The 19,158-nt window shown below is 28.6% G+C and overlaps 1 protein-coding gene across 1 annotated transcript; it reads right to left on the bottom strand.

Annotated features, from left to right (window-relative positions):
- Nucleotides 1-3,531: 3,531 nt before the first annotated feature.
- Nucleotides 3,532-12,270, bottom strand: LOC112686637. The gene is made up of 20 exons (XM_025559018.1): nucleotides 12,242-12,270; nucleotides 9,397-9,569; nucleotides 9,162-9,311; nucleotides 8,949-9,084; nucleotides 8,683-8,881; nucleotides 8,422-8,614; nucleotides 8,222-8,354; nucleotides 7,875-8,153; nucleotides 7,498-7,709; nucleotides 7,298-7,436; nucleotides 6,869-7,143; nucleotides 6,625-6,798; nucleotides 6,137-6,523; nucleotides 5,825-6,079; nucleotides 5,552-5,724; nucleotides 5,323-5,476; nucleotides 4,982-5,243; nucleotides 4,751-4,897; nucleotides 4,260-4,413; nucleotides 3,532-4,184 (listed from the first exon to the last, which is right to left on the bottom strand). Exons 1-20 carry the CDS (start codon nucleotides 12,268-12,270, stop codon nucleotides 3,855-3,857), a joined length of 3,954 nt encoding a protein of 1,317 aa, XP_025414803.1. The 3' UTR covers nucleotides 3,532-3,854.
- Nucleotides 12,271-19,158: the final 6,888 nt, after the last annotated feature.

The raw sequence follows: 19,158 nt of genomic DNA, 5'->3' as shown, positions 1-19,158 counted from the left end.
CAGTCGTATAGCACCATACTTCATACGTATAATTTTATGAAACGATTCCTCGCCCTAATACTTATATATTCTTGTAATGAATAACAGATATTTTTAAGTTTCTTTTGTTAATGAATTTTTCAAATTGTATATAGTTAAGTTCTTCTTGTGTTTTTTTATTCTTATTATTATTAGTATTGTCATTCACTGGCAGTATATTTGGTTCTTTAACGTATTTTTTCCGTATCTGGTTGGACAGGGATGAACGGATATTTCATGTTTTAGTAGTTTTACAATATGATCTGCAGTTTTCTCTGTAGCTTTCAATGTAGCTTTTTTAATATTGTCTTTTGTTTGTATCATTCTAATTGGTTTCTTAATCAGGCTGGTCCGATAAGTTATCGCTATTATTTTCTTCACTACCCAAAGTGTTCGTGAGTATTCCTTTTTCTTTTTCATTGTCTTTTCCTGGACTTTTTTAGTTAACCTTTGTCTTTCTGAGGGTCCCGGAGTATTTTTATCGTGATTGTTCATTTTATTTTTTGGAAGAAAAAAAATAAATATTTCTTTACTTTGTCCAAAAACTTTCACATTCGTTGTTTATGATTTATTTCTTCTGTTGAAATACCCCTTCTAATACTACTTGGAAAGTTACTCGGGTGGTGTAATTTAAATGTATGTAATTTTACTGGTTGATACATACATACAATATATATATTTATATTTATCTTTATATATTATTAAAACGTAAGGCGATTTCTTATGACAGTTATATCTAAAGTTCTACTGCATTGATTTTCATGATTTCTTTTTCTAACGCAAGTACTAGGTATGCAAATGAGCCATCCAGAGAAAAGTTCAAAAAATGAATTATTTAAATAGTTATTAAAAGAATTAAGTTTGCCGTATTTTTATATAGCGGCATTCGTTGACGACGCCGGTATAACCCTACACTACTACGTTTACTGCAGTACTGTAGCTTTGTAAAAAAAAAATTAAGAAAACTGTGCTGAAAATTAGAAAATTTAAAAATATTTTACCAACATATAAAACTATTTCTAATCTAACCATAGCGCTTTGGACAATATAAACTTTTTTAATGTAGCCTTTTGACGTTTGACATAGAATTAACAGAATGCGTGCTGCAAATATCGTCAAAGAGGATGTAAAAAACTGAATATCGTTTAAAACAGATATTTTGGTCGTAGATATTATTATTATTTATTAGTAATATATCTAATTAATATATCTATGTAGGATAACTGAATTTCTAAGTGAACGTGATAGTTTGTTCAGAGCCATCACATCTTATAGTTCAAGTTTCAAGTTCAATTTAATATGAAGTTTTGGTAAGTTTGGATAGACTAACCATACACTTTGTTTGGACCTTTTCCGTTAATTCACTACCACTATTTTTTATTTTTTATTTTTTTTTGGTTATTTTTCAAACCATATCTACTTTATTATGTGTTATAAAATGATAACTTTGTGAATTCTCGTTTAGTTATAGTACCAATAATACCTTGTATTTGTGGTCTAGATATGTGATTTACTCACGCAGCGAGGTTTTAGGTTCACATACAAAACATAATCCCATTTTCAAAAGTATCAAGGTTTGTACAAAAAATAGGTTAGTCTTAGACTATAATTCCCCTTGAGGCGAAGCCCCATCCCCCCGAAAAGTGCCACACAGTGGATTCTACCAATTCCTTGTCCCAATCATAAATAACGCATACAAATTTACACTTTCAAAATTTAGTCTGAAAAATCAAAAATTAAACGAGTGAAAAAAAAAATGAAGCGTTGAAAATATCCAAAACGAAAGTATTTTAACACGTTCATGTTCGCCATGTCTAACCAAACATTGATAACAGATTTATAGTTAAAACAATTAAAATTTATGTAACTGAAAAATAATTTGTTTTATCTTATAAATTCTGGATTGGAAAAATACATTTTTTCTAAAGAAAAAGTTGATTTATTCTCCTGAAGCGATCAAATATATACTAGACTCTTGACATACAGATTTATGTAGTTTTACAAAATCTATAAATGTATTATTATACTCTTTTCGAAATTGATCAATGATGTTGAATTTAATGTTATATTTAACTTTATAGTGTATGATATTATGTTGAAAATGTCTGTCATTATTCGGTGTCACTAATGGTTAACTTGTGTTAGATATCTATCGATGCCTTCATTGATAATCAAGTAGTGCAATCAAAATGTATGGGAGTGAATGAGTTGGTGGTGATAACATAGAACTAAATATTGGAGAGGATTGAGGTCATCAAAGTTATATGGAAAACTTATATGCGCCGCTGATAATAGTTGTTATACTGTAGCATTGAGTACGAGTTGTAGGATAACTTTAAAAAAATACAGAACATTAGCCAAATATAAATTCAAGAGAACACTCATTATTTTATAACATTTAAAAAACATACAGGTATAAAATAAACAATAATATTGATACGTACACAACGAAAAAGGTCATAAATATAATTTATCAGATGGTATAGATTATATTTAAATTTATATTGCTGGTCTGATTTTAGTTCTATCTTTTTAAATCCATGTCGATTTTAGTATTCATAAATTGAGCTTTTTTTTTATAAATTTTAAATCGTTATTTTAAGCTTTATATAAAGAGCAAACATTAATGATACGACTCTTTTCGTTGTAGATCCCAAATACATGAAATTATAATATAGATAATTTAATAACTATAATTACAATACCAATTATATAATTTAATATTAGCACTTTGATCTATCACTATACAGGTCCTTATAATTATATACAGTTCCATACTCTTTTTAAATTGAAAAACTTGATTACTATAATTATTAAACTTATTTACACACTAATAATTTTATAAATATAATAAAATAAAATACAATAACAAATAGTTCAAGAATCTATGTTGAAATATTGTCATCAAGTTACTTTTTTAAAGATTATATATATGTATATTACTGTTTTTAATAATAGTTTTTGGGCTACCACTAATACTTTTTTTTTATGGCAATAAGTTTTTTCATTATTTTTTTTAGAATATTTATGAAAAAATTCAAATCTACAAAAAAAAAAAAATATATAAATATAAAATTTAATTATATAAAAAATATAAAATCTCCACAAAAAATCATTAATAATTAGATTATTTAAAACTAAAAAGCGTAATACATTTATACATTATGCTTAGAACTATTTAATTTGTAAACTGAAAAAATTTAAAACTTATAAGATGTAAGTATTTTTAATTTTTAGATCAATTTATTGTTGAATCATGTTCTTATTTATTTATCAAATTAATACTTTATTGTATCTAGAGATATTAAAAAAAAAAAAATCAAACTTAATACTGTACTAACAGTCTTGACTAAGCGTTTTATGATTTTTAAGTAGTATTTATAAGATACATGGAGCAATTATTTTCAAACAAAATTATTAGTAATATATATATATTTATATACATAGTTATACATAGTCAATACATTATTATCTTGATTTTATTTTTATACATTATGTAATTATTCTTTATATTCAAATATGGTTTTGTTGTATAATATGTGTGACTTATATTTATTTTCCTATGATTGAATCCTATTTATTTGTTTGGTGTTCCAATGAATGCAAAGTTACCATACAAAGTTAAAAGCTGTTATTATTATAATTTATGATAAGAAATGCTATAGAAAATGATTTGTAATTTACAACACTAGCATGTGTAATGAATTTATGACTTAATAATAATACATACATTTTTATATACAATTCAATGCACCTTCTGCCTACTATACATAACTGTAAATTATTGTAATTTTAATGAAAATACTAGTGTAATATGTTACTTGATAGTTTTTAAATTAAATAATTATTGTTTCATCAGGAAATTGAAAATCTTTTCTAAATGGCCTTCTTCTATTCTTTAGCCTTCTGTAAGGTCGTGTTCTTATGATATGAGGTGGTGGTGACAAATCTATTTCTTCTAAAAACTTAGAACCCCTGCTCGGGGGAGTTAAGAATGACGGAACTTCTGGTCTAGAAGATAGTAGAATTGGTTCTGTTTTTAGTAAACTATGCTCAACAAATCCAGCACATTGCGCTGCACAAACATCATCCCGCATCATTTTTTCGACGCCAACTTCATTCATTAAACGACCACAGTCGGTAACTCTTAACGAAGCACAGTTCGACTAATACATTATAAATAACAGATAAATATTTTAAATATTTCCAAAATATATAATTAATGAAAGTTAAATAATTACCCCTTCGGGTGTACAGATACAGCTGGTGCAAGGTGATGGCAAATATGATTCACCAATTGCAACAATATGGCCATTAATATTGCAACCTCGATGATTGTCTTTCCATAGAGTTAAATCAATTACTGGCAATACTTGACAAGGAAGTCTTGGATTCCTTAAATAATGATTTTTAAAATGTTTAGAACCAATCTACTTAGATATTAAGAATTAATTGATAACATTTTTGTATACCAAAAATGTGTTTAAATAATCTGATAAACCATTGGTATAATATGGATTTTAATGTACAAAGAAAGAAGCAGACATGAAATTTACATACATAATAATATATACATTAATAGTAAAATCAAGAATTTATCTCGTGGTGTGAAAATGGACAAAATTATGACGATTTATATGAAGTAATAATTTGGTAAAATAAAACTATCAAAAATAAGATAAATTTAAATTTTAAAGTACTAAACAACATTGATATAACTATATATACTTACAGATAATCGTTTGGTTGATCAAATGCAGCTTTCTGAATATCACTGTGTACGTCCATGTTTTCACATAACATTTTAGACAAAGTTGCTTTTCGAATTTCTGCAAGTTGAGCTTCAGAAAATCTAATTAGTGGGTTATCTGTTTCAAACCTATAAAAACAAATTGAAAGTCAGAAAACAAAAAAAAAAAAAATTAACAAAATATAATATATCAAAAATATAAAATATAACTACCAAAAACGATCACATTGTTTTAGGTGTCTGAACTGCAAGCCTATAATGCATGCAAAAGTTGGTCCAACAAGACCACCTTTTACCGGGTATTCACTTAAGCCTCCGGGGAATAAGTCGATATCATCTGGGCTGGCGTATATCGTTTTGAACCTAACAATAACTTCTGGAGATAGTTCCCTTGATAAATCTTCCCAGGTATTTGCTCGTTGAAGACCGCATCTTGCTCTAAATGTGTTGTACGAAGGAACACCGTGGTCGCGACCTAAGTATTTAATATTTCGTTCATGTCAGTTTTATTATTGATAGGTTATTTTAAGTATTACGAAAGAGATAATTTATACCTCTTTGAATGTTTAGAGCTGGTAAATCTTGCCCAGAATGTGGTATTTTCACGTTTTCAAACAAATGGTTAGTAATTTCACCAGTTACAAACTGATCCAAGTTTTCCATTGGCGTGCTAACTTGACCCCTAACTAATTCATCAATCATTTGGTCCTAAATCAGTTATAAATAACGTTGGAATGTTAATAAATTAAACCGATAAATCATTTTTTATGAAAGATGAACTACCTTATAAATAACGTCAGGATTGAAAAATACATCTCTTAATAACAAAGCCGGTTCTATAGGTTGATATGTTGGTGACATTCTAGGAATGTGAGGTCGTAATAAACTATGGCCTATTCGAAAAGCGGCCACAGCAAATTCTGTAAATGGTCCCGGATGACAATCGGAAGAGTAACCTATAAATGTATAAACAAACGTTAAAATGTACAACTTAATAATTTCACTATGAATATTATATGAAACCTTAATGGTCCCTATTACCATAAATGTATTTACTTTTGTAATATCCAGTAGAAGAAAGTCTTAAATCGTATTTATCGACAACATCCCAACCTAAGATACGTGGCAAGAACTCATTGTACACGATATGTTGATAAGCTCCTGTAAAAATTTTTCTCGCGGTCTGGAACAAAATTTCGTCATTCCAATGCGGATTGAGTCTGTGTAAAATTTCGGCGATACGGTTGTGCTCTCTCATAAAAATTGTATGCAGTGAAGTCAGTCCAATTTGTTCACTTACTCGTCCATCGCCTGAAACGTATTACGACAACGTGATTGTGTATTTGGAATTATAAACATTTTACAAACCTCCAATAAAACAGTAGCCAGACGACGATTTACATTCTGGATGTATAGGAGATTGGGGCAATAAATCTTTTCTGGCTGGTATCGGGTGTCTTGTAACATTTAATTTACCGATATAATATGCTCTAAGATCTTTGGCCATACAAGAATCTGAGCCGTATACGCTAGAAAGATCTAAATACGCTGAATTTTGATTGGTTGGATCCCTGGGTCCCAAACGTTGTTGACCTGGTAGAGATCTCATAAACGGTAAGCATACTCGACGTCCAGTGTGCACGTCTATTTGCGGATAAAATGGGTCACCAACAGGCACTGGTATCGGCATGCATTCCGGATGAACTGTTATCGGACTATCGCATGATCGGCAATCAGGTATTGATGAGAAGTATCCTTAACAAATAGCATTGACATTTAGCGATTGATTATAATAATAACAATAATTATAAAACTAATATTAAAAAATCATAAATAAATATATAAATTATTATTACCTTTGTGGACTGGAGTAAACGTTATATCGTGGTCTAAAATTTGACCGAATTGCATAAGCATAAGCGTGTAACGGCCATGAAGATGACTGATATCAGGATGAGACATAGTACTCACTAATCTGGCAGATGGTAATGGTGTACCAGTTACGGATGTCATTCTTGGTTGGTTTATTCCTAAAAATGATAGTTACTATTTAATTCATTATTTCTTAAATCATTATTTACCATTTTTAATGATTCGTACCGTTTTCGTAAACAGACGGCAATATACGTTCAAAAGTCGTTAATGCTTTACCAAAATTTGGATTTTTTAAATTGTTACAGTAGCCACTAAATGATCTATAAGGGTTGTGAGGGTCACAAGGGTGTGTTTCTACAGGACATTCGCCATCACTGTAATGGATCGGTGGTGGATATAATTCAGTAAATTGTAAATCATCGAAGAAACCAGGTCCTATAGAATTTAAACTAAATAATGGATCACCGCTATCCAAGATTTGACGACGACGACGACGACGGCTAAAAATATTCAAAACATAAATATAAATATCATATTATAATATATAATTAGTTACATAATATTTGTCAAATCGTATAGGTTATTTTTTGAGATTTTGTATAATAATTATTATAATTAAAATTATTGTTTACACATTAAAATTTGAAAACCAACCTTTTTCCTAACGTTTTCAATAATTCTTTTGAAGCGTACTCAAACAGAAGTGAATTATTTGCTAGTATTAGTGCTGATTTACTTGCTTTACTAAACGCAGCAGCTATTCCGAGAGGAGACTTGGGGTCCACTCCCCCTTCTAGAAATAAAATAAACATTTTAATTTTAATTTTGACTGTGGTTATTATGGATTAAAATACTTTTTGACCATAACAAAAATTCCGTTTGTTTTCTTCTGCTAACGTCATCTTCGGCTTTTTTCCACGCCTCTTTCACTAGTACTTCACTATTAATCCGATCAATATCTTGTTCCGTTTTATTCGCTGTAATTTCGTCATCATCGACCACTGAACTTTCTTTCCATTTATAAATATCTAGTTTATAATGTTGATCACAATTTATTGGATGGTTTCTAAAAGTAAATAATAAAAATTAGGCATTATTTTTATGCTAGAAAGCTATCTGGTAAAATGAAAAATGCATACGGTAAATTCCAAATTAATTAAACCGATTATTGCAAATATAATGTCACAGTAAATGATCAATAGTCAGTAATAATGAAACTCGAAAAACTTACAGATAATCGTCTCGATCTATAAAAGCTTTTGGTTGTATCATTGTAACGTCTTTGAAGTTTGAACAAATAATTCCAGCTAATGTGGTTTGTCTAATCTCTTGTAATTGACTTTTACTGTACGTAGAAGGAGGAAAATCGTTCTCGTACCACAATCGATCACTGTTTTTGGTTAAATATAATTGATTCGCAAGTAAACAAGAAAATGTGGGACCAAATACTGCTCCTTTCAAAGGTGTTTCTAATAAACCTCCAGATAACAAATCCATATCACTATAAGTTCTGAAAAATATTTCGAGAAAATTAAATGTCATGATCAAACAACTTTGTCTAATATCAATTTAACTTACTTGTATAAAGTTTTATTAGCTTCATCTATGGCTTGATTTTCTATTTGAGAAGAACCACTTGAACATACATTTTTCCATGTTTTGTAACTTGGAATTTTAATTTGTCTACCCAAATTCAATAACGCTTCAATACCTATTAAATAATATACTTAATAATGGTTATTTTTATTGACTATAATAATTGTGAGATCATAACTCACTTTTTTTCGGTAAACTATGGGTGATTTCGGCGTCACCTAAATTGTTTTGATTGTATTTATCAAATATAATCGACGGCAACATCGGCAAAACGGTAGCAAATATGCTTTGCATAGTACCAGGTTGGTTGGAGCTTGAATAACCTGTGTAATATCCACGTTTCAGTGGATTTAAATTCCATTCTGTCATCATTGCCTGCCAATATGGAATTCTCACATCACTTAAAACTGAATTAATTTTAAACTGATCAAAATTGTACTCACGTGTCCTATGACATTGGGAATAAACTCATTATACGTGATGTGTTGAAGTTGAGCGATTGTTATTCGCCTAGCTTCTTCGAAAACCGTATTGTTTGACCAATCTGGATTGATATCTCTTAATTCTTCAACTAAACGGTTATGTTCCAATATCAATAAATTATGTATCGTTGTTGAATAATCGGAGTTTTCGTTCGATGATCTACAACAAAACTAATTTGAAATACATTTTTCTTTTTTTCCTCATCCAGTAATTGAAATGTGCAAACCTTGTACAAGGAGTCAATTTAAGATAACCAAACTCAGATACAGTAACTCTTATGGGAGAGTCTTCGCAAGAAACATTGTTGTATATGGGAGAAGCGTCTAAAAAGCTAGTGGCAGCGTTTAATATAACTCCATTGTCTTAATACATTAATTCGAAACACAAATAATATTGTAAATATTTTATTTTGATAAAATATATATATATAAATATTTACCTGTTGTATTTTCAATGGCTAAATCTAGCCTGAGGAAATCAGCCCACATTCCCGACATTACAGTCAAATGTTTATTTCCAGCTATCGATAATCTACTCAATAGTTCTGCCACGTCCGAAGCCTCGGGCCATTTAGTCGAATGCGATTCATCTTAAAATTATAATAATAATTGATAAATTAATATAAATTTGCAATGGAATTGTTTTTTTTTTTTTTTAAGAATTGATTTAATTACTTTGAACTTCCAAGAAAACCTGAAGAAACGGAGAGTTCTTTGCGCCCCAATTCGGTCGGTGAACATTATTGCATCGCCCGTCAACATTTCTATACTTATTCACTGTGCATTTCTCGCTCACGGAGCTACTTACAGTTGTAACAAAAATACAGGCTACCAGCATCAGGAACAACCTAATAAATTAATATTATTTATTTTTTAGAAATCACTGTTTTGATTGTTTTGATTGTATGTATAAAACACAACAAGAATTATACTTTCACCACATAATAAATATTTTATTACAGTTACCGGGTTTTAAAAGTAAAATGCAATATTTAAAAACTAACCAATGATAAACATACACAACATATACAAATATATTATCACTATAATAGAATTTCAATTAATCATCAATTATAGTGACATGAAGTGTATAGTAGTATCGTGCTGTGACGTATTTCGTAGCTGTCATATGATGCGGTCCAACCGAAGCAATTATTATATAATAATATATTGAAATAATTCAATTTTTAACTATTTGAACGTATCATATTATACAAATACATTTTTTATAGAAAGAAAATCAATTTTTTTTATTCATTTATAATCAATTATAATTGTATTAAATAAAACGTTATGTTAAGCATGTAGTACGATTTAATTAGATATACCTGCCTACACACTTCATGCAAATGAAAGTTTTGCACTTGGAAGTAATTATTTATAAATGAACCATACAAATAGTTTCATTCGTCAATTAATTTTATAGTGTGATGGTTAATAATAATTATTTTCAAATTTAGCTCAACAATACTTCCGAAAAAAAACATTTTACTATCAACTTTCAAAGAAGTAATTACTCTCTTTGAACAAATTGAATAATAAATGTCTAGAATTTTGTTAATTTTCATCTTTCTTTTTTTAATTTTTCTCGTAAAAATTAATCTCAATTTCATTAATTTGATATCATCAGAATCATTTTTAATGAACGGTAAATGAAGTAAAAACATCACCGCCTTATTTATTTCATTTATTATATTTTTATCATATTTTTTTTATTTTTACAGTGACAACACCAATTTTTTGTGTTGCGTGTTTATCTTGAAAATATGCCTGAATTAATACATTTTACGGTTACTCATATTTTTTTAAAAAAAAGTATTTCAGGTGAATGAAAAACGACTGTAATCAATTTCATGTAAGGTATTATAATTAATTGAATATGTGATCTGTTTCAATTTTTTAGTCTAATAATTTCATACTTGCTTTTTATATTGTGATATCAATTTAAATATGAAGATAATATGCAAACATTTATTACACAAATGAAATGAGAGAAAAATTGTAATTACCTAATAGAAAAATGTAGACTAATTAGCGACAGTTTATTATGTCTTCAGTATGCAGAAATTCTTTCATCCCACATTACTAACATCGTCTAGAAAAATATATGCACAAACACCTCACCCAAACATTTACATAACATTTAACGTAACACATATCATGCGCAGCTGTAGAAAGTTTATATTATTCATATTTCCTAAAGTTACTGACACATTTTAAGAAAAAAATATTGTCATTTACGATAAGGTCGTACCCAAAGGTGTTATAAACGTAAAATAAATTAAAGTTCAAAACAAATCAACATGGTGTTTTTAAAACAAATTTTAAGAAATTAAAATTATGAAATTATGAAATTATATACATTCGATTACTTAATAAGCTACTACATATGCAAAGTGATTATTGACTCTATTTGCATTTTTTATGTATAGTGTTTTGATTAAAAACACTTTCTTATTAATTTTTGAACAGTAAACTTTAACCGTTGATCTTGTACAGTAGAATATAATATACCTAATAACAGTTGTTGAAATCAATGATATTTAGTTTAAATTTATAATAATTACCTAACATGAAATGTATAGCTTATAAGTAGTAACACGTTAAGTTTGAACGAATAAATGTAGTTATTAAATAAAAATAAGTCCACGGGAGATAAATATATGTTACCACGTTTAGTTCTTGCTAGTTACAAATGATTATTGCAAAAAAAGTTTTATATATATTTTATGCTACTAATATAAATCACATTACATTACATTATTGCAGTTAAAAAATTAAATGTAATATTTTAAAGAAACTAAAAAAATTAATTATTTGTGATATAATTTAATACTAAAAGTTATATTAATAAGATTATTCAATTGTTCAGTACGTATAAAGAAGTCAAACGATAACTTGAAAAATATAAACATTTTAAATTTTATAACGCTAAAAAAGTCTAAAAATTAAAATATAACTTATGATTAGAAAAATATTTTAAAATATGGTTGCTCCATTCAAATTAACTGAATTCAAATGAATAATTCGAATATTTTAATGAAATTAAAAAATTTATAATATCAACACATTTTTTATATAAAAATCTTTTTATAGTTATATTTAAAATTTTATAATTTCAAAAATAAAATTTTAATTTTTATTGTCTTGTAGATTTACAAAATAAAACACATTTAGTGATTCAAAATTATAATTTTAAAATGTTTTTCAGTGTATGTAATCTTCTACAAATGTATATTTTGTAAAATTAACTATTTCTAACATTTTAATTAAAAAGTTTAATTTAGTTTAAAATTTATTTTACCGAATCGATCTGATATATATATATATATAACCTATATAACTATGTATATTTTTCTTATCGAACAAATGAGAAAATTAAATTAAACACTGAAAGAAATACATCACGGTGAACGGTGAGCACCAAATCCGAATCCTTGAATATGTTTATAGTCAATCAACAATTTTTAAATTAAAAATAATCTTATTCTTTCATTCTTAAGAAATACTTAAATCTTACCTTAACCGTAGCACTCTTGGTGTATCCATGATGAGGTATTTCTTCTATAATAGTTGTTGATTTTGATGAATTAAATATTTTTAAATATATCATAAACGTAAAAATATAAAAAATAAAAAAAATGACTAAGTCGAATGCAACGAACGCATTATATGTTCACCGAATTAACCACCGTTAAACGAACGCTAACAAATCACATACTAATACTATCACTCGTCTCTACAGTTACCGATTCGCAGACGAAGAACGCCCTTGTCCACCAACATATGTCCTCCTACTTTTCACTGTTAAACGTGAATAATACTACTTTCCCTATCGTCTGCTAATGGATAACAAAACGACGAAAAAAGTAAATGAATGAACCGTATTTTTAACGTAGAGCAGTATCTAAATTAAGATTGGTAATTATTACCAATGAAAATAACACATATTTATAAAATGTTTGAAAGCAAAAAGCAATTGATCGAGAATAGTACTTAATGTGTAATTAAAACCAATGGCAAAAGAATCCCACTATGATGTTTATTATTTTTCGTAGCATTTATTTTAAAATAAACATAATAGCTAATACAAGTACTACTATTAGAAAATTTTTATTTGAAACGATCTAGTGTTTACGGTTTTAAATAAAAAAAAAAAATTTTGTTTTTGATGTATTACACGAATACCATTAATTTAACGATGGATATTTTGATTTATTCTCAAAATAAAATTTTAGGAGAAAAATATATAAGGAATAAACATTTTGTTTCATAGTCAAACAACAATGATTTTTTAATTTAATCACTATTTTTGAAAATTATAATATATTGAATAATTATAAATTTCATTTATTGATACCTATAACATTCGAAATAAATTCGAATAAGATTGTTTTATAGTTTTGTCATTAATTTTTTTCAAAGAATGTGTTTAATTTTTATTGATGAATGGATTTTATAAAGAAAATCGATTAAATAAAATTGATTTTCCCTTTGATTTAATATTTGATAAACATCACTCCTCTGTATAATATTATTTTTTATTTTCTCTACACATTTCAATTTTATTTAAAAAAAAACGATTTAAAATTACGAAAATGTTTTTTTAGTTCATATTGCTTTATATACAATGAAATCTTTATGAATGTTAAATGTTAAAATGGTAATTATTTGTTATGTATATTTTTATAAAATAGAATAGTAATGATTGCATAAAATCATATTTTAAGTGAAAACGTTTTCTTCGCTAAACTAACCATAAGTGTTATCAGAAAATACGATAAGTACATCGTTTCATATCAATAAATATGAATTCGAATAAAAGTCCCATCGAGCGTTTTATTCAAATCCCCGCAAAAGTCGCCGTTCACGAATATTCGTTTACACACGTTCTCGCGCTCCGAAAGTTCGCTCGTAAAGCATATAATCAAATGTTATGCACGCAAACACCGCTCGAGAGGGTGTAACGACGTTATTATCGCAACTTTTTAACGCTCACTTAGGTCGCAACAGTCGAGAGTGCATAACACGGTTAACCACCGTATCACCTCGCGGGGAGGACATGTCCTTGTCTCGCCTCTATCCTCACCCCCATTCGAAGAATAAAAAAATATAAAAATAAAAAATACGCTTTCATCTCGCGTGCCCATGACTACGCACGCACGTTCGTCACAATGATCTTATTAAAACAATTACACCCGATCAATTAATTAACGCCGTGAATCGATAGTACATGCATGTAATAGTTATGCTACATGCAGGCCCGGATTAACACTATCGTAGGCCGTAGGCCCCTAGTTCTTGCAGAGCCGTTGTCCAGTATTCAAATGATTGAGAACCCTTCTCTTCGGGAGAGGAAGGGTTGAATCTAATGCAGTGTTAATATTTTACAAACAATAATACATTACAACATTAAAATCAAATCTAAATTTTTATACGATAAAAGTTTTAACAAATGTTAAAAAAAATTCATTTTAATCCAATATATATATAATATAAATTGTCAAAAACCATAAAAAATTTTTTTTATATCGATTTGCATACTACAAAAAAATCATAGCCAACCATTTTTGTATGTCCAAAAAAGTTCGTAGGTCCTAGGCACAGTGCCTATAGTGTCTATGCGCTAATACGACCCTGGCTACATAAAATTACGTGTCGTGCGAATTATGTGATATACATATATGTAATTTTTTTTTCGTGCGGGTCTAATAATACATCGTAAATGAGCTGTTCGCGTATCAGACCGATCAAGGAACGCCGTACGATAGTAATAAATCCATCAAAAACGAGTCCTGTTGACCGTATACGAGAAAATATCACTCGATTTAATAGTAATAACACTAACGCGTCAACCAGCGCGCACGGGTGTCAGTAGGTCACGAGCGAATTCGATGTGTAAAGGCTAAACCTTTCCAAATACGCGCGCGGACTGCTCTAGTGGGCCCGTAAGCGCGCGCCGCGCAACAATAACAGTGTGTAAACAATATTGTTTTTCGATTTTGAAAATACCTAATAAGTTGCACCGTACACTATTACGTAAAGGTTAAAGACCGCGCGAATGGACCGCCGCCGCCGCCACCGCCGCCGCCGCCGCCGCCGCCATCGGTCCAAGGAGCGTTCGGAAAATAAGAATCGTAGGCGACGCTATTGTTCTAATGTCGAGGGGAAGGCGCGACGACTGTCGTCCCGTCAAAATCCGCGTTCCATAATACGTATAATAATGATCACGTTAATCCAATCCGATCTGCTGTTGCGCAATACAAATGTTGTATTAAAAATAATTTCGATTTTCGTGACCGATCTTGACGGACGTCTGGACAGGGACAGGCTCGTATATATATATAAGTATATGTATGCGTGTGTGTGCGAGCCCATAAAACGATCTTGAACGCACATTTTTAGTGAGTCATGGCCATCGTTTTCGTGTTCAAATGGTTACATATGTTAAAAATATTTATTATGTACTACACATTATTATACTACGGAATGTGTTCCAACGATTTTCACTTTGACATTTCAATATATTCAATAACACGAACAAAGGACCACACTGCGTTTGCGTGTTTTCGAAAATACGTCTACAACAACATCTGTAAGCATTTTACTGTTTTAATCGAGTCGGAATTGAAAAACGAATTAGAATAAAACGAGTTTAGTTTGGAGCAATAAACTGTTATGACTTATAATCAAAAATTATTTAGTGTTTACACTCATAATACGTGAATATTAAGACATTGAGTCTTAATCTAAGATAGGTGCTAATATATAATATCGTACTAAATACATTAAACAACATGATTCTTGCAAAAGCGAAAAGAAAGAAGACAGGTATAAAATCATTTCATCATACTTATTTCTCAAGTACATCATCTGGAAATAAAAACAAACAAACTCATGTAAATCACGAACACATCATATTACATAAGCATCTTAAGTACCAAAATAAAATTACATTCAAAATCGTTTGAGTGTTCGATGACTTACGTATTGTGTTTTATCATTATCATAAAATATGGTTTGAAAATAAATTGTTTACTTTACTGGATTTTGTATTTATATTTATATATATATATATATATATATTTCTAAAGCATTTTTCTAAAAATTAAGATACTAAAATTACCTTTATTCTACCGTAAAAAAAGCGTACTGATGTTTTGTTAATTTTTTTGTGTTCAACCCGTGTGTCTAACACTTACATATGAATAACTTTTAAATAAAACAGACATTTTTTATATTCTGATGTACTAGTAAACCCATTTGCCAGCATTGTAGTTGAAATACAATTATGATTATTTTATCAATTCACAATTCTTTTAAACCACAAATATATAGTTTGAAAGTTTTTACTTGTGCAGAAACTTGTTAGAAATGTCAATGAAGTTGAAATATTATACAACGAAATTAAATTATTATCTATATCTACCTATAAAGACTAGGTATATCAGTAGGTACACATTTCTTTTTAACGTTTTATTAGGTTAGTACATATTATGTCCCTGAAACAAGTTTTCTTATAATAATGGTTTGACATCGCATTATAATAATATGCATGAAACACAGTATGCTTGAAAATATGTAACTTTTATTATGCGACATTATTTGAAGTGGTCTTTATTGACATTTTGACATTTACATTGAGTGTCCTTCGAAGACTTCGATCGAATAGTAATGATTCACGATTTTTTGTTATGGCTAGTGCATTTTCTAGACATTAGTTAATGGGCTCACCAACGGACATTTTAATGATCCCCATGAAGAAAAGGCAATTCTTAAAAAAAAAAAAATAGTTTTTATGTCGTAAGTTCAATAAATGTATAAATTATATTTTCGGAAATTAATGGGATATTAAGGAATCTTAAGTATTCTAATCATTTTAAACCTCAACTATGGAAATAATCTAATCGTGGAACAATTGGACAATTGGATTAAAAATTTTATTTTGAATACGAAAAACATTTAGTTAACTGTGCTTAAAATCAGAGGTGTAAATTTGTTAGAATTATTTGAGTGGGGATAAAACAAAAGTATTCAATACCCACATATGAAAAAAATATTTGTCGCTGCGCTAGCATAATATATACTTGCGTAATATTAGTGTATTGATGTAGGTATGCTTATTGTTATGCCTGAAAATTAATTCCTCTACTCTCCTAGATTTCGTCTCTGCGTAAAATTGTTTATGCAGTTTTTGCACGTATAATACATTTTGAACAATTTTACATTATGTATTTTATGTGATCTATTCGTTATCTATACGTCTTTGAAAATAATCAATAATGCGTAGAACTGAAAAGGACTTAAATATAATTTCGCTAGGTTGCTGAGAGATGTACATTGATGAAAATAGTTTAAAAATCAATACTTTTATAATATGGTTCATAGACCGTCAGTAAATTTTATCTTGATGGCTCCATATTTAAAAGAAAACCGATTATTTGATGTGTGGCTGTTTTCCTTATTGAGAAAAAATATATGTTATACCGGTGGGCTTAAAAAAAAAAGTGTTGTAAAATATCCATTAATAATAGTTTAAATATGTATAAGTTTACTGCAATAAGATTTTAAAAAGCATTTATTATCTATAAAAAAGAATAAAAAAAATTTTAGTAAACATTAGTAATAATACATTTTTACTGCTTCAAAATAATATTTTTATCAAATAGGTTTGTATACTATTTAGATAAATACTTATAAAATGAAATGAACTGGTGAGTTTTATTAAATACAATTACAGTAGTTATTAGCACGTCTTAGAGGTGTTTTAGGTCATTAGAACCTTGTAATTCTGGATGATAATTCCTTGAAAAAAATCGATATACTAATGTGTAAATTTTACGTTTTTGTTACTAACCAATATTTCGTTTAATGTTGTAAAGCGATTTAGTAATATTCTTTATAAGCTTATTTAATTAATAATTAATTCCAATCCAGTCGCGGACGAAGGCTTGTACAAAAACAGGCCCATATCAGGAAAACTCTTGACTTTCTGATACTCCGGACTGGACGGACTATCTCTGTCGCGTTAACAGCTGTATTTTGTTCGGGTGAATTTAAAACGAGTACATTAATGTGACACAGTTGTTGCGACCATGAAAAAAAATAGTATTTACTATACGATTTTTGGCTACAGCAATCAGTGAGAAAATAATCTCAATTAAATTTCATTCAAATGTTGTTCAGGCACCTAAATCGGGCGAGAAGTACTAGATTATATATTCGTTATTACGGCGGATGATAACGATAAACGTATTCATATTTCTCTAGTAGCCATGGCTGATGTACATATATGTCAATATCTATTACAATAGTATAAAAGTCGAAATAATAACTCATTTTAAACGTTTTAGTATTAATAAATGTTTAGTATTCAAAATGTAAAATACCGTTTCACGTAGCATTGTACGAGAATAACTTTATGATATGGGCATAATATAATACGTAAAACACGAACAGGGAAATTCTCGGCCTACTCACCGTGAAATTTACGCAGTGCTTTATCGTCCATAGTATGCTTTTCTCTTCTCTGCGAGTATTATATTATGTTTATTTTGCGTGACAGTTATTTGCTCTGGACAAACACAAACATTCATACATTATTATTAAATTATGTAATGCACCAATTAATTAAACCAATAATCTAAAGACTTAAAAATTTGTCAAAACCAATTTCTAATTTCGGTATCATTAATCATTATGGATTCAGTTGTATAAAATTAAAACACACATTCAGTTTGCAAAATATGCATCTTTACGCGAGCATTCAATATATTGCGAAAGATTAATGATTATCAATAATTATCTAATATTTTCAATTGATGATTCGAAAAATGTAAATACTCAACTGAATTTACTGCCTATTTATTTTACTGTTTAGTCGTATAGAGTGATAACAAGTATGTATATATGTGTGTGTGTGTGTGTGTGTACATGTATATATATAACAGAAGTATAAACATAATGAATTCAAAATGTACTTCTGACGCTCAGCTTAAATGTAGATACAAGTGAAGGTGAATGACTAGTGGCCGACCCGAAATAGTTGGAATCCAAGAAGAAGATGTAGGAATCAATAAGTAGTACATATTATTATTTCTTACATACTAAAATGTCGATAGGTTACACGCTTTTATGGCGATTGGACGTAAATTTATGAATACGTATTTAATTCACGTATTTATTGACAATTTTTTTAAATAGTATAATATTCACCATAATAGACTTTAATAAAAATGATCACGTACATTTTTATGTTTACTTTTACTTTACATTGCTGTACACGCTAAAATAAATTACAGTCAAATACAAAAATGCTTTGAAAATAAAAATAATTCCCACATATTTTAATATAATATTATTCCTACACATTTATATTCTCTAGTAGTTCTATTGCAAACCATAAACATTATAATGTTGAGTTACATATATATATAT

Source organism: Sipha flava, unplaced genomic scaffold (genome assembly GCF_003268045.1).
Source record: "Sipha flava isolate LNK unplaced genomic scaffold, YSA_version1 320_pilon_pilon, whole genome shotgun sequence".
NCBI lineage: Eukaryota > Metazoa > Arthropoda > Insecta > Hemiptera > Aphididae > Sipha > Sipha flava.
Note: the sequence above shows the minus strand (reverse complement) of the source record. Positions and strands in the feature narration are given on the sequence as shown.

Excerpts from the sequence above, each read along its gene's own strand:
- LOC112686637 (XM_025559018.1), bottom strand. The coding sequence starts at position 12,270 with ATGGATACACCAAGAGTGCTACGGTTAAG. Across the intron at positions 8,615-8,682 it reads TTCCCAATGTCATAGGACAC|GCAATGATGACAGAATGGAA; the intron begins GTGAGTACAATT and ends CCATATTGGCAG. Across the intron at positions 4,898-4,981 it reads AAACAATGTGATCGTTTTTG|GTTTGAAACAGATAACCCAC; the intron begins GTAGTTATATTT and ends TTGTTTTTATAG.